This window comes from Dromaius novaehollandiae, chromosome 4, assembly GCF_036370855.1.
Source record: "Dromaius novaehollandiae isolate bDroNov1 chromosome 4, bDroNov1.hap1, whole genome shotgun sequence".
Taxonomy (NCBI): Eukaryota; Metazoa; Chordata; class Aves; order Casuariiformes; family Dromaiidae; genus Dromaius; species Dromaius novaehollandiae.
The window spans coordinates 12,052,486-12,068,836 of record NC_088101.1 but is presented as its reverse complement, the minus strand read 5'-3'; the positions used below and the strand labels follow the sequence as shown (position 1 = coordinate 12,068,836).

The following is a 16,351-nucleotide window of genomic DNA, read 5'->3' as shown; positions in this document are numbered from 1 at the left end:
CAGCAGAGCGGCGGGAGGGGCACTTTTCTCTTCTTTCTTTGCCTAGTATGAATGAATAAAATCAGGAATACACATGCTATATCTGTTTGCATCCAGCTTTCAGGTCTAAGCTGCACACGGGAGCAAAAAAGCAAGATGGACAAACACTTTCCATGACTTTTGGAGGGAGAGAGTGGTTATTTTTCACCTGAAAAGGAGGTGGTGGTTATAAAAGCTGTTGTTCCAACACCTGCTGGAGCAAAGTGGCAGGTTCTGCCGAGGGAGTCTTTTTCACAAGAAAATTGCAATCAAGTGCTGTGATTTTCAATAATGCATTTGCGGTCGTTCATATTCACAACACCCTGTTCCATGCTGGGAGCAAAATTAGAAACACTTCCCATCTACTGATTCATAGAAAGTTTGACTCTGTGCATGAAGAGATATCTAAGAGAGCTTCTGTTAAATGAGAGCCAGCCTTCCCAGAAGAAACTCAGACCACAGCATGACCGTGGCCTTAGCTAATGGCACAGTGCAGTTTGCTGGCAGCTTCTTTTATGAAACCCATCTCTTCCTTTTCTCCACTCCATTCCCCATTCAGTGCAAGAAATCAAACGTTATAACTCTCACACGAAGAATCTGGTTGGCAGCATGTAATAAAAAACACTTTAATGTAAATTTAACCAGAATTTAGTCTTAATGAAGTTAAAGAATTATGAGGATATATGTGCCGTCGGTGATCAGCCTAATGACTTGGTAGGCTGCCTAGGGCTGTTGTTCCCATCTTACAGCGAGGTAGCCAGACACACAGGCAGTTCGAGCCCGAAGAGACCGCGTTGCCCAGACACAGCCAGCCAGCCCTGAGCTCCGTGGCTCTGGTAGCGCTCGCACAGCTGGGGCCGCTCAGAGCACAGCAGGAGGCCGTTTTGCAGCTGCGTACCTGGGCTCGCAGCTTGCTGCAGCTGCGTGCATCTGCCTGCTTTTAGCTGGGCCCTGCCTGGGCTTCGGTGTTTTCTGCCTTTTTATAATCACAAGGTTGCAGCTGCCTTGTGTAGGTGCCTGTTTGTTCTCCGCTCCGCGGTGCAATACCTTGCGCTGCAGAACTGCCCTGGAGCCCCTCTGCCTGCCAGGTTTCTGCTGGCGAGGGGGCACGGGCTTTGGGGAGCACGGGGCAAAATTGCTGCAGCGTTGGCAGCATGTGCGCACGTGCTGACAAAGGCATCTGCATGGGTCCTTCTCTCTTCTGGGACTTTCCCCAGAAACTGCTGCCCTTCCTCCTCTCCCCCTCAGCGCTGCAGGCTGCCGGGCACAGCCCCTGGCTTCCAAGGAAAAGCAGCCGGCCAGTCTGGTTGGAGCCCCTGCTCCCTTCCCCGGAACTGGCACTAATCTCCATCCTAAAAGCCTCCCTTGAGCTCTGTGCTGTGGCAGGACCTGGCAACTGTGAGCAGAAAACAAGGTGCAAACACACTTCCCTGGAGGCACCAATACGTTTCACTCCATCGTTCTCCATGGCCTGGTAGCAGGGGTTTTTATTTCTTCTGCTGCTCCGTATTTCTTTATTTCCTTCTGGTATTTTCATTTCTGCAGATAGAGCAAGGGCCTGAGACGTGGCAAATGCAGGATGCTGTGTGATGCTTGGCAGAAAAGTGCTTTTCTAAAGGAGATCTGTAAACCACAGGTCACATCTTCCGCTGGTGTAAAGCTGGGGACTCTCTGAGTTGAGCTGCGCTTGGGCTGTACAGCCAGCCGTTTGGGCCTTTACAGCTGTACGAGTTTGCCCAGGGAGGCTTTTTACTGGGAAGCCTAAGAGAGCTCGAATTCCCTGGTAGCATTTATTAAGGGAGTGATCGATTCTGCATGCTTTTCTGCTAGCTCAGCTGTTAAATGCACGGCCTAGACTTATGGGGCTGACTGGCTGAAAAGAGACAGAGAACTTAGTGCTTGGGAACACGTCCATAGAGCCTAAAAAGCCACAGGTCTCAGAGGCTGTACATTTGCCATTTCTCATTGCAAAGAGCTAATTCTGTATGGAGTTATCTAACCCCTTGTATTTTTCCTTCTTGTCTTCTCTATCTCATTGCAGAGACAACGGTTTTGACTACTTGGAGTTTCGCCTCTGGATTGGACTTTGGTCAGCCTTCCAGTGTCTCATTCTTGTCGCTACTGATGCCAGCTTTCTGGTGAAATACTTCACCCGCTTCACCGAGGAAGGCTTCTCCTCCCTTATCAGCTTCATCTTCATTTATGATGCTTTCAAGAAGATGATTAAGCTGGCAGATTATTACCCAATCAACTCCCAGTTCAAAGTGGACTATATCACACATTACTCTTGTGCCTGCGAACCATTAGATTCAGGTAAGCAGATGTTTTATTAGCTCTCCAAATTGCAGTTAAAAGTTTTCATTTGCTTTTGCTTTCTTGTGCTGCTGCCAAGATAATAAAGAGATAGCTCAATCCTTCTTTATCAGTTGTCTTCACATACCTGTGTTAGCCTTATTTTGAAGGCAACGTGGCCTCCTTAGGGGTGAGTTTCACCCGAAGTGGTGACTGGAATTTCTTTCTAGCCCCCCTTTCTGGAACGCCTCACGTGTGGGTCATTGCCAGTGGAGAAGCTGTCTCTGTATCTTTGTCTTCGCACATCCCTGCTGTCATTAATTTTGAATGGTAGTTTCTGAGAAGCCTGTGAAGGGACCGAAGTGGTGGTTGGGTCACTGCAGTGGCAGCTAGGTCAGTCCCGGCATCCGCTGTGCCATTTTGCCGAGTGCAGGTGCTAGATTTATTCAGGGTGTTACCCAAACACGGGTGGCTCGCACCTCCTGTCTGTGTGTTTGCGTGAAAGAGCACAGATAATTCCTCGTTAAAGCAGATGGGAAGCACGTCCAATGGAGTTTCGCCTATCACTAGCGCGTGGGCCGCCAGACAAATATATCCAGAATAAGTATAGATCTGGCAATGCAACTGGGAACGGGAGGCTACAGAACCCAAATACAAACAGACGTATGCCAGGTTTACCATTAGGGAAGTCGTAACCACTCCTAGGATCCTTCAAACAATGAGGACTGAGTAAGAAAGTTGGTTTGTGCTCAAAGTAAACATCAGGTTATCTCGGCATACCTGCCAAGCAGGAAAAGCATCTAGCTGCTGTAGCCGCCTCTTTGCAAAATGCGTCAGGAACTGAATCTGTTTAAACTATGAATTTACATTAGTTGTTGAATGTAGGATCTCTGCAAGGACTTCAGTGCTGGTCCAATTCTGCCTCCGTGTGAATGGAAGGGTGTTTCCTCTCTTGGCGGCTGAGGAATCAGGCCGATGGGGAAAGGTCTGCGATGTCACTCTTGAACCGGGCAGTGCTGAAACAAAAGTCTAAACTGCCCATCTGAATGCCGGGGCACAGGCCCACTGCACAGGGCAGATGTGACGGTACAGCTGGCGTCTGCAGAGGAAGCCTGGCTGTCACTCTTGTCATTTAATAAGAGATTTGTACCTGGAAATACAATGGCAGTCTTTACCTGGGTAGGCTAGCGAAGGGTCAGTTAGCGTGTGTTGTTTGATGAAGTTCACAAACACTTGCTGTCGTGAGTCCCTTTTCATCTGACGTGCCTCTTAGGCACATGTTTGCTTCCCAGGGTATAGCTGATTTATTCGAAGTGCGCATGCACACACGTAGGTACGCCTGTACCTATGTTTGGTGCTATGCCAGGCCCCAATGCTGTCTCGCTCCTGTCTCACTTTAGGCAGGGCTGGGCCAGTAGTTGAATACCTTGAATAGGAGAAATGACCAGATAAGAGTTGAGATACTGACAGCAGTCTGTCCCAATAACCCTCTGGGACTTTGCTCCAGCCATGCCAACCTCTGCTAGATACATCTGTGCGAGTCCATGCCAGCTGTGGTGTGAAGGCTGTCGCAGTATGAGTCACATCTGGGATTCAGAAGCTGTCAAAGTTGAGGGAGAAGACTGGAAACAGCAAGCAATCTGGCAAGGGAGCAACAAACAGAGTGATTCCAGGCTTAAACTCAGTCTGAACATTGTTTTTTTGTTGTTGTCGAAAAAATAATTAGTGTTGTGTGTGTAAAGCAGCGCGTTGACAGCGATTACTGTATTCACACAGCAGCTGGCACTCGCTGGGCCCATGTGCTGGTGGCATGCCCTTCCCTGGTGGATTTGACGCATAGGAGCAAGGAAGTCTCCGGAGAAACAAATGGCCTATGAAATAGTTGCTAGCATGTCAGTCTTGACACTGACCATTTGGCACCTTTCACAGGTCTGAAATACACTGGTGCCAGCATCATTTAGCAGTGTCTCTGTATAAACACAGACAGCGGCCATGAGGGAAAGACGGCAACAGGTTTAATTCTTGCTCCTGGAATACAAGGTCTCCCCATCAGCTGCTCACTGCCGCTGCAGAGAAAGGTCTCTCTCCTGCCATGCAACAGAAAATCAGCAGCAAAGTCGTGGGTAACAGCTAGGAAAGTCTAAGCTAAGAAAAGTACTTTCAAAAAGAGCCTTGCAGCTTCTCTTCGTTGGCTCTGCACGTAGCACGGATCCTCCAACAGGACTGTTAACACCACTGCTGCCTGAACCATCTCTGAACAATCCATGTTGCCTTTCACTTGACATTTTTAACGCATCACTCTGCTGGAAATCATTGAATCCCTTTGCATGACACCAGAAAGATTCATGAAATGATGATGGGGTCATACGTAGCCATTGCGGTGTCGGTTCAGCTTTCTGCAGTGTGTTCCCCAGAGGATGCACCCTTTCTTCTGCTTTTTGCAAAAAATGCACTGGTGTTGTGGAAGATGTCTCCATTTCTCATTCACAAAACCTAAGTGGCCTGACTCTGCATGTCCAGCACTTTCTAAAGCCCTTTATAACAGTGCAACGCAGAGCTACAACATCGCCATTACCTTTCTGCGGTATTTTGCACCTGCGCAGCGTGGTGTCAGTGGCCAGGCAGAGCTGAACTGTGCCCCAGCAGCGCTGCCTGTGCTCTTCCCCTCTGGCCCTGGGGTGATCCGCTGAGGAGGGAGCCGCAGCGCAGCCCAAGTCGTGGGATCGGGGTTTTATCCGAGGAAGGCTGGATTCCTAGCAGCGTCGTGACTGTCTGCAAACCACATCGCAGGACTGTTGTCGCCTTGTTGGAGGTTTCATAATCAGATATCAAAAGCTTATGAGAACATCAGTTATGCTTTTTAGCTAATAGGACATTCTCCTCCCCGAAAGTTTGTAAGCTTTCTCTCATGCGTTAGGAAATGGAATAAAAAAGCAAATGCCTGATTAGTGAACGGGCATGCCTGAATCTAGGAGATGCTGCGTAATGTGGCGGCAGGTGATTTCTTTCCAGTGTTTTTCCAAAGCATGGAAAACCACCGCTGCTGTCAGGGGTGTTATTAGCGGTGGCTGATGAGCTGCCGCGGGGTTGCTGGGGGCCGAGGGGGAGCTTTGTTTGTTGCCCACGTTTCGGGGAAGAGGAGAGACTTTTCTTCCTTCAGGCCGGAATGGCCTTTGCTTAGGGCTTGGAGGAAGACGTCACGCAGGACGCTAAGGTAATGCTTTTGAAATCGCCGGCAGGATTTTTCTCTGCTCTGGGAATCGTTAGGCAGCGCGGCGTGTGCGGCTCCCCTTCGATCCGCGTACCTCCGCTCTGCACGTCTTCGAGCAAGCACGCACTCTTTTATAGAGGTTAAAACACAGAAACAACTGCAAAAACCACACTCCCTCCGCTTTCAGGAGGAAAAGCATCCCCAGAGAAACTATTTAGACCTGGAGTTAAAAGAGGTACAGCTGTAGGAGGTTTCTCTTCAGGCCAGCAGGGAATTCAGAGGAAGAAAAGAAATCCTCTGTCCTCTTGGTCTGTTCTGGCGAAGAAAAAGTAAAAGCAGAGAGATTTTCAGACTTTGCTGACATCGCACGTTCTCCTGAGAGCACGCGGGAGCGCAGCAGGCGGGCGCACGGCAAACGTACAGGCTGAGCGCTGCAACACGGAGGCTGCTGAGCCGCCCCAGCTGAGCTGCCTGCAGGGGTGGAAGGTGATGACTTGGTGCTTTCCGTTCACTGCGGTTTTTCAGTCCCGAGGTGACAGTGCCCTGATGCTCGTTGAACTCACCTGCTTGCGTATTCCTGCTCGGAGGCAGCAGCCTCCGCCACGCAAAAGGCCTTTTCCCTCATCTGTCAAGCCTCCAAAGAGGTGTTTGACATGATTGGAGATGCTAGGAAAGGAGCATGTGCCCTAGAAAGAAACACATGTGCCCTATAGGGTGTTTAATCAAACTTAAGTATTCTCACCGGACATAAAAGTACTTGCAAAACCTACATAAAACATGGGAATGTGCTCGACAAGTCTGTTGGCAGGAAAAATTGCATTCCTACTTGTATTCTAAAATGCAAATGTTGTGTAGTCCTGTGGAGGCAGGACAGAAACATGCAGCTAGGTCACAACCAACGGAGCCCCTCTTTAAAATAAATCATCTCCATTCTCTTGATTTCAGTTACTTCTTTTACTTTTACTATCTTTTACTTCTCAAAGTGTGTTTGTGCTGGGTTCTGAAGTGCGTTTTGCTTTTTTCGCTATCTTTTGGGGGCAGGCTCTTAGGTGTTTATTTTAATCCAGAAATCTTTAGGAAAATATTGCAAAATCCACAATATTATGTATCATCTGTCTGTATGTTTTTCTATCTGTCCATTTTGTTTTACAGTGAATTCCAAAAAAAAAATGTGGCTTGGAATATGTTTTCTTACCAAGTTGTTTTCTTTCTTTAAGTGTTTATGACTGATGCATTTGAGTCACTCAGAAACAATACTTGAGACTCACTTAACTGGCGCAAAGAGGTTGCAAATACAATTTGATGCTCTTTTACAAAGATCTAGTAACGAATGATTTAATAGCTTAGATATGCTTTCAGCACCACGCTCACAGTACTTCTGTTTCTGTCCTCTCTTGCAGTTAATAGCTCGTTATTTAATGGGACAAGTGTGCTGTCGGCTGATGGGCTGTCCTACTCCTCCGCTGAGATGGTAAGTGAGGCTTCCAGGAAGGCCGGCCCTGGAAGCATCCGCGCGGTGTTTGGGGGCTCGAAGAAGCAGGTTGGCCTCCCTCCGCTCCTCATACTTGCACTGTGCAAAGAGGCAGTGTTTAAGCGGCAGTCCAGCCCCAAGAGAGGAAACTATGGCTGCTTTTTTTTTTTTTTCACTGAACAGAAACAGCCGTCAATCCCAAAGTGAGGAAATTAATAGGTATTTATGCCAGCAGTGCTTTTCCATGGGAACATGCAGCCTCGTATCACCTGACTGGTTTTGGCCTAGACCTGGCAGTGTGTTGACGTAAGAGAAGTTGGCATGGCTGAAACCGAGGGCAGCTCACCACCTCTGTTTCCCTCCCTTGATTGTGTTATGAGAGAGCCAGCAGTTTACTACAGCTGGATTTCAGCTTACCTATTCCTTCCAGTGGCACTGATTGCAAGTGCAGTTCACGTGCTTCTTCGTGGTTTGCCTGAACTCTGTAAGTGCCATGAGTTTCTGCTGGACAATACAAGTAGCTCAATAACTGATCACACAAAGAAAATCCTCATGGTAGAACTTCCTGTTTCCTAATAAGCAATGCGACACTGTTTCTTTTCGTGTGCTTGCTTTAGCCTCGAAGCGTTTCTCAAAGTACAGCACATGGAATACTATGTACATAATCTGATAATACTAATTTCTTGCGAGTGGCAGGCCCTTTTTTTGCAGCCCAATCTGTACATGTTGGCAGGAAGGAAACAGTTCTCCTTGGGAATTAGCAGGATCCTTGTGTGCAGACCTCATCAAGCCCAGGGTGGTAATGACATGAGTGTTATGACCAGCCCTTCCTTTGAAGAGTCCTGTTTGCATCCTGTTTTTTGATTTTCTGTAGCCAGTACTGGTTTTTCCAGATTTCACCGAGGCAGTGAGCTTTGGATGATGAGAGGGAAAGAGAGCTTGGCGGTTTCAACTCTCTGTTTTGTGTTTCATGCAGGGGAAACATGCTGAGATGTAGAATAATGTGTTTTTACTTAAGAATACAGATCCTAGTAAACTGTTTTAATAGAGTGGCCACTCTCGTGTGGCATCGCGTGGCCCCAACAGAAAGGGAAAGGTTTCTGAGCTGGGGACACCAAGCTCATTCAGGCAAGACGGCTCGGGGCTCTAGAAGCGCACAGGAGACACAAACCTGAAGGAAAGGGCATTGCCCAAGGCCCCATGGCAGGTCAGCAGGAGAGTGAAGGAGCAGAAACGAGGTCTGCTCGTGGCCGGCCGGTGGCTCTACAGGCTGGACCTCGTGTGCCCTTCCCCGCTCTGTGCCTTCTTTGCTCGCTTGCTGCAGCTCCGGAGCATCAGAGCTGGCTGCTTGCGCGAGGGCTGAACTGAGGGCCTCGTTGTTCAGCTGCCCGTCACAGCAGATCCTGCTCTGCGGGGTGACGAGCAGCCCCAAGCTCTGAGGCAGCGCCGGCCGTCAGGACGCCTAAATCCACCTGTCAGGAGAAGAGTGCCAGTTGCCACTTTCGTTTCATGAGCAAGAGCAACTCTGCTTGTTATTTGTGGATTTAGCATTTGATTGTCAGTCTCGGGAGAGGGTAGGCATGCTGAAGAGGAAGGCAAAGGACTAAATCGAGGCCTGGAGACATGAAAATAACCCCCAAAGTTGCATTTCCTGACGGTGCTTTCTTGGAACAGTAATCTCAGCATCTCAGGCCCCCGTTCCCAAAGCCCCTGTTGTGACACCTTCCCTGCGACTCGGTAGGGCTGTCTGGGGCCTCCTGTCAGACCGCGTTGGCATCTCTCAGGCTGATTTTGAAAAGAGCCAGGGGGCCACAGTGTCCCCACGAGAGCCGGGCGCTCTGCCGTGGTCCCTGCCCGGGGAGCGAGCCCGAGGCTCGGAGGTCGGCTGCGCTCCCTTGCACGTGGCACTGCGGCGGGACCGGGGACCACGTCTCGCCAACCGTCCCGGGCGCTTGCGCTGGATGCCGGCCGCGGTGGGACGTCCGCTGCTGCTGCAGGGTGCCCTAAAAGGTGCCCCCAAACCTTGCTTCTCTTGATCCTCGCCGCTCTGAAAGCCACGCTCGCTCTGCCCTCCGCGGCAGCCCTGAAGGTGACAGTCAGGGCAGATGCGGGGGAAATGCCACCGAGGAGGGACAAACTGCTGCCGCTCGGTGCCGCAATACTGAGAGAGCAAATGTGGCGGCACCTTGTCGAGTGCGAGTGGGTAGCTGGGGGGTGGCGGCGGTTGCTTCCCCCCCACATCAGCGTCAGCAAAATCTGGCCTCAGTTCAGCTGCGTCTCTTTGGATTCACAAAATTGGCTGAGGAGGCTGCGGTTGCTTACGTGCAGCTTCAGACCACAACGGGATAAAAATCCAGCGTTTTGTGGCATGTGACGTGTTTGTAAACGTACACATTATGAACGAGGTTTCTAGTAAGACTTTGCTCGACTTCCTAATTGAAAATTTTGCTTATTGAGAACAACTTCTTGCGCTTTGCGCTTTTGCCTCAGGAACATCCCTTTTTGGTAAACTGCACATGGGTCTGAATTAGTTTGTTCCTGCATTTGTGACAAGTTTTCTACAATGAAAATGTTTGGAGAAAAGTTCTCTTTTCTCTCTATGTATTTATTCATTTGGAGTATTTTAAAATATTCTCTCTCTCTAATTGGATGTCTTCCAGGACTGTAATTTTCTTCGTTTGGGTTTTCATGCAGAAATGGAGGATGGGTTTTTATGCAGAAATGGAGGAGTAGAGACCCTGTGATTCTAAAGCCCCCCAGATTGGCAGAAGTTTGTAGGTACCCGCAATTACCTTAACCTCTTCTTGGAATTAACATATACTCTCTGGATTCACAATCTCCCCTTAAGACGGTGCTCGCTATGCGCGCCTCAAATAGACGCAGGAGCTCGCTGCTATATGCACGTTTATAGTCCTGGCTTCTCATGCATTCGTATTTGGTCTGTCCTTATCCCCGCGCTGACATTATTATGAATTATACACGCACAGGGAGAGGAAAACACACTTCCTCGGGCTCCGCTTTGCAAGACGCATTAGGAAACAGATGATCATCTAGCATGGCCTGTGCGGCTCTGGATTCCACAATGAGATTTTAAATACAAATAGTGTCTCCCTGTCTGGCAATTACAGTCAGTCATCATTAGTGACAGTGTCTTTGCATCAGGATGGAAGCAATTAAAGGAAATTCAAATACAGGTTCTTGTTCAGGGATACTGTGGGGAAGGGACCCATGGGTCTTACAAAGCCAGTGGAAATTATGTTATCTGTGGGTGTTGCGTTGAGGCTGTAGGACATTCTGCGGCAAATTTCCCCAGCTCTGCAGTGACCCGCTGTGCCAGTGCCGATCCCCGCCGGCCTGGGCAAGGCACTCGGGCCACCTCGCGCGCGGGCCCGGCAGCGTCTGGGCGGGGAGGTCTTTGCAGGTGGTGTAGCAGGGAGGGGAGGTGGGCCTCGGCAGCGCTCTGGCCGCTCTTCTGCCACGTGCAGGGGATTTTGGTAAGTCTGCCTGCGCGGAGGAGTAGCGTCTCCTGAGGCTGCCGAGGATCTGAAGCACGCTTACCTGCAACCTACCCGCGCAAGCTAAATCCGTACGGGCAAACAAAGAACGTTTCTGTGAAGCCGGGTTGCCCTGCTCGCTCTCGGTGGGGGGGTTACGTTGTAGCTGCGGCTACATCTTCTCCCAACGCTGGGTGCATACGGCCAAAGAAGTAAAGAATAACTTAAACATACTGCAGCTCTCCTTTTAGTCAGACGTGAGCAGGAGAGCCATCTCAGAGCTCGTCAGAGGGTGAGTGACAGTGACTAGCTGCCACGTGGCAACGCTGTTTGTGCGGAGGCCTCGTGCTGCCGGCAGGCTCGAGGCGAGCTCAGGGCTTGTTTCAGGAAAGGGCAAGGAGAAAGCTTTTCGGTCGTGGAAACAGCGCTAGTCTGTATCTGAGAGAAGCGGGTCTAGATGAGGTGTCATCTGCAGTGAGTGAGCAACGGAGAGCGGAGGTAGAGCTTGTCTCAGGCCGCCGCAGCTTCTACGTGGGGTTTCCAACATGGCATTTCCAGGGGGGACGCGCAGAGCGTGGCAGGCAGGAACCCAGCGGAGGGAGGCTGGCGGGGCTGGGGGGCTCCCCGCGGTGGGGATGGCGGCTGAAATGGCCTCCCGCGAGCAGGCAGGGGTGGGGTTTGGTGGTCAGCCTCAGCAGGGATCCCCTCGCACTTGAAAGGATGATGGAGAAGGAAGCTTTCTCTGTCCTTTGAATGCAAAATGCCTATAGGAAGAAGTGCCACAGAGAGCTCAGCTTTCCATTTGGCTTATTCCCTACTCAAAAAAGTGTGTCTTCTTTCCGAGTCCCAGGTAATATTGATCCTCTCTGCAGGTTACCATCCTTTCTCTCTGCCCACAAGCACAGGGGTTTGTCTCTTCAGCCCCACGCCTCCCTGGAGCTCCCTGTTTTTCTCCCAACACCCTGTCCGCGTTAGTGCGGATCAGCGTCTAGGCGCACGCAGCTTCATGGAGATGTTCTCTTCGCAGTACAACAGCACCGTTGACTGGGCGTCTCTGACAAAGAAGGAGTGCTTGAAGTACGGAGGACAGCTTGTGGGCAACAACTGTAAATACGTCCCTGACATCACCCTCATGTCTTTCATCCTCTTCTTTGGCACCTACACCTGCTCCATGGCCCTGAAGAAGTTCAAGACCAGTCGCTATTTTCCAACCACTGTAAGTATGTCCTTTCATCCTAGCAGCCTGTCCCTTCACTCCTTCAGAGTGCAAAGGTAAGCCCTCCCGCTGTTATAGCTGCGACACACAGCAACAAATGCTTTGTAGGAAGGCCAGGTTGCATTCGTTGGGCTAAAAGCGTGGCACTGGTTAACCAAGGTACGTCCTGTAATTGCTTAGCTTTCACTCTCTTTCTCTCCTTTAATGTAAGGAAGGCCCAAGTAAGTCAGCAGTAGAGTCAAAATCTGTCACTGGGATGTGACAATGATTTTAAAGGTACTGAAGGCAACATATCTTGAAGCTAAGATATGTATTATTACATATATCTGGGTGAGATTGATTCAAGCCTTAAGAAGTCAGAAGAGTATTTGAGGCATATACAGTCTCAACTGGCCATTTTCAGTGTCAGGTATAAAGCCGAATGTGCTGTACTGATTCAGGGTAGGGTGCATGGACATTTGCACAAAAATCAAATGCCGAAAAGTGGCTATTTGTCATTACGTCAAAAGTCTCCTTGCTTATAGCCAGAGGGAATATTTGGGGAGGACAGAAGCAGCCCTTTGCTTCATCGTAGAGTGGAAGCTGGTGAGCTAGCTTTCCGTACAGAACGTGACAACAGAGGCACAGCTTTCGTGTTACCATTTAGCATGTGAAATACTCAGAAATCAGTGCAAAAATGTTGAACTCAGCTGTAGTCCGTGTTTGGCCTACCTGTTTTGGTACGGATTTACAGGAGAACTTCCACTTCTTCCCTTAGGATCAGATGCAAAATAGCAATGTCCTGATAATCTTTGCGTTGATTTAAATGCAACTTTGCTCAGACTTACAGACAACTTGTAAGTCTCAAGTGGCTCACCAGACATCTGCTTGTTCTGTCTCCCCAACTAAAGTTGCAGCAACAGCTGGTAAAGGTATGAAGGCAGAGAAAAAATCCAAGCCTTGCATCTGTGAGGGGTTCAGCTGAAACACCCTGGACTAGAAGCTCTGCCCTCCCCAAGGCCGAGCCTTTCCCAGTTTGATCAGAGTCTGAACCTGACAGAAGGCAGACGTGCGAGTTGGCGGTTTCCGTGTGTAGCAAAGCCATTTTTCTCTCGGAGACCTTCCCCCTGTTTTTGGCATTCTGACACACCGGGATTTATCCTGCATGGAAGTTTACTGTTCTGCCGTGTTAGAATTGAACCTTTATTATTTTTAATAAAAAGGAAACAAATTCCATCCAGGCTGGAATGCAGCTCAATTTATCTGTAACCATGTGAACCTGGGAAGCCTGGAAGGAACAATGTTGAAAAGTTCACGCAGGTTACGGACAGGCACGATGGGTCCTGCCCAGCTAAATCTTGGGGCCTGACCAGTGGCAGCTTTAACTTGTCGTAGTGTTATTGATTTCAGTAGCACTCTTTTATGCCTGTTGAGGATTTAACTGAGGAGCCTACTTTCTTTTGCTGTCTGTTTCAGTAGATTCATTACTTTGACAGTAGTCTCTGCCATTCGTACGGAACATCACACCTATAATGGAAGATTGGGTCTTTTTTACACCAATGTCTGGTGCAAAATGCCATTTCTTCTCCCCTTTCCCAGATTTTTATCTGCATTGCAAAATAAGTCACATTAAAAGAACAGAGTCTGGGGATTTTTTTCTTAAAGTCACAAGCCTTAGGAATCCTGAGATGGTATGAGAAGCTAAACCTTTGTCAAAAAAGTCTCTGGCTCTGGTGATATTACAGAAAGACATGAATATGTGAACCCTCAAGAATCAGAGATGAAAAGACAAACAAACGGAAGAAGACAGTATTTAATATCTGTAGAAATGTCACTGTGTTTTAAATTTGATTCATAAACATTTGATATTTGTCAATATTGGAAGTTGATCTTGAAAGCTCTCTCAATGTGACTTGATGCATCATGAAAATGTATGTCTATAAAAAAGAGAAAAAAGAAACCCAAATTGTCTAAGAATCATTCTTGAGATCTATGTGAGTTGTAATGCCAATGGTACAATGCACGCTTAGCTGCCTTTAGAATAGTTTTGGGTCTTCTGTAAAGAAAATCTATCTTAAATTATTTCTTTCCAGCGACTGGATGGAAATAGTTAAATATACTGATGGGAAAAATGAATCAGGACAAAAAATTTGGAAGTGAGGAAACAAAGTTTTTACTTACAGATTAATCATTGCCATCCGATAGCAGAGATCTTTAATGTTGTGACTCTGGTCACAAAGGCCCTACTTGGCCTACAGCTCCCTTTTAAATCCACGTGTAAATTGCTTTGATCTGTCCCAAGGGCCCAGAAGTGGGTATTAGCCCCCCGAAGGAGACTACAAAGCAGTTTGTCAAGCATGCCTAGAGCTAAAGGGATGTTAAGAAACACAGTTCCCTAATTAATGAGAACCGAAGGTGCTGACAGGCATCAAGATGCAGCCCACAATCAGGTAATTGAGTCCTCACCGAGGCAGGAGTTCGGTGTAAACTGAGTCCACTTTGGAAAACCCCTTTCCTATCTGCTGAGCAACAACAAACAGGGTCCTCTAGGAAGGCTCTGCTCTTTGATTTGAACTGGGAGAGTTGTGGCTGTTCATCAACCAGCCAGCAGGAAGGCAGGTGACATGAAGTGGCCGTGACTGCACTGCTCGGCGCAGAACCGCTCCTTCGTTTCCTTCGGGCACGCAGAAAATATTTGCTTCTGCATTTTCCTCCCTTTTAAAAGTTAGTGGTGTTCTGCAGTTTGCCTTTCCGTAGCAGTTAACAGGCAGTCCTGGCCCCTTTCCACCCAGAGCCTCTCGTGTCCCTCCGAGGTCCCATCTGCCTTGGCCTTGGGCTGGTGCTGAGGGTCGGCGAGCGGTGCTAGCCGTGTGCTCGCAGCGGGCCGGCAGCGCTCCCCGGCACGCTCCGCAGGCATCTCGCGCCTTGCATGGAGAGGTATTTGGAGTCTCGCCTGAGCTCTGCCCTCACCGTCTCTTCCAAGTGCATTTAATCTTTCACAGGAAATTACGTATTAAAGAAAGGGCCGATTTTGCTCAGCAGGACTGCATCGCAAGCTGTTAGGCACTGCTGCGGAGGAACGAGGCATTCGTGTTGGTGATTGTTGGCTACTGTCGACTGTAATATCAGCAGGACTGCTTTGAAGAATTCTTGTGGGAGTTTCTTACAAAAGCAGTTTTCTTTTTCCTTAGGCTTGTTTTCGTACTTCCATTTAGGCTTAATTGTTTGGCTTTCAGACAGCGCAATAAAGTACCGAGGCACATTGAGAAGAATGGCACCAGACATTACAATGTGCACCTTTGTTTCCACCAAAAAAGAAATGATTAGCTTGTATTGCCACCAAATGCAAGGCTAGAGTATCGCATTGAAAGGAATGCATGGGTAAAATGGTTGTTCATAGGACTAACTGTTTTTATGATATCAATCTCTGTTTCAGGCCAGGAAGCTCATCAGTGACTTTGCCATTATCTTGTCCATTTTGATTTTCTGTGGGATAGATGCCCTGGTAGGTGTGGACACACCAAAACTAATTGTGCCAAGTGAATTCAAGGTATGTACCTGTCAGCTTGTTCCGTGGCCTCTGTAATAGGTTTCCTTTAGCTGCCCTGTATAAACTCAGGTGCTCCCAGACAGCAAAGAAGTCAGCTCTCTGGAGAGGACTGTTTCACTCAGCTGATATCCTTTTCATTAGTACCATTTTGGTTGGCTGATTTATCTTCTAATTCTTGCTTCCACGCTTTGAAGATAGGCCCAGCTTCTCCCACCTCCTCTGGGCAGTGCAGGGTCCTGCTCCAGGACTCGCATAAGCCGAGTTTGTGCTCAGCCACCCAGGGACCATGTAATCCCCCATTCAGGTCCTTGGAGGCATTTTAGAGAAGCTGCTCAAAGGTGCTTGCAGGTGGACCTCTGAAAGGCCTCCTTGTTACCTTGTTGCTGATCAGCTTGCAAAAGCTTCTCTATACAAGCAATTCCTAATTTTTAAGAACATTTCATTAGTGCTTATGGCAAGGATTAAATTGTCACAAGCCCCAAGTGTCTCCCTGTAGCCATTCAAGGGAAGAAGGAGTCCTGTTGCTGCAAATATAAATGTGTTTGTACTAGGATGAACTCGCTTTTATATTACCGCTAATACAAGCTTTCCTGTCTTGCCCTTAAAAGCCAACCAGTCCCGAGAGGGGTTGGTTTGTCCCACCTTTCGGAGGGAACCCGTGGTGGGTGTATCTCGCTGCAGCCATCCCTGCACTGCTGGTGACTATCCTCATCTTCATGGATCAGCAAATCACAGCCGTCATCGTCAACAGGAAGGAACACAAGCTCAAGGTGGGTGTTCCTCAGGCCTGGCATGTGTGCAAAGAGCTAGCCCACGCTGGCTCTTCACAGTACTCGGATCTTTCCTTGAGAGAATTGTGCTCTTCAGGTGTAAACGTGAGCGTGGCAAAGGAAACCATTGTATTATTTATACACACAGGCTATTCAAAACTCCTCTTGCAGACGTACTGATCTAAACAGCACCTTACTACCTTTTTAGCCTTATTACTCCTGCAACTATATTCTTGGAAGTGGAACAGGTCTACCTCAGTGGGAAGGCTGGGTGAAGTTCATTTTAGTATCTACCAGCTCTGATCCCAGAGGTGTTATATGCCTTGATTATTCTGCAGGACTCTGCCATT

At 48.6% G+C, this 16,351-nt stretch overlaps 1 protein-coding gene across 3 annotated transcripts in view; it reads left to right on the top strand.

Annotated features, from left to right (window-relative positions):
* Positions 1–16,351, top strand: part of SLC4A4 (solute carrier family 4 member 4) — a 229,217-nt gene that overhangs the window by 185,204 nt on the left and 27,662 nt on the right. For all 3 annotated transcript variants that reach the window (XM_064510424.1, XM_064510423.1, XM_064510425.1), the window contains exons 14-18: positions 2,060–2,331; positions 6,922–6,992; positions 11,514–11,702; positions 15,118–15,231; positions 15,840–16,001. In XM_064510424.1, the coding sequence (XP_064366494.1) occupies positions 2,060–2,331; positions 6,922–6,992; positions 11,514–11,702; positions 15,118–15,231; positions 15,840–16,001 (808 nt within the window). The remainder of the gene's footprint in view (positions 1–2,059; positions 2,332–6,921; positions 6,993–11,513; positions 11,703–15,117; positions 15,232–15,839; positions 16,002–16,351) is intronic.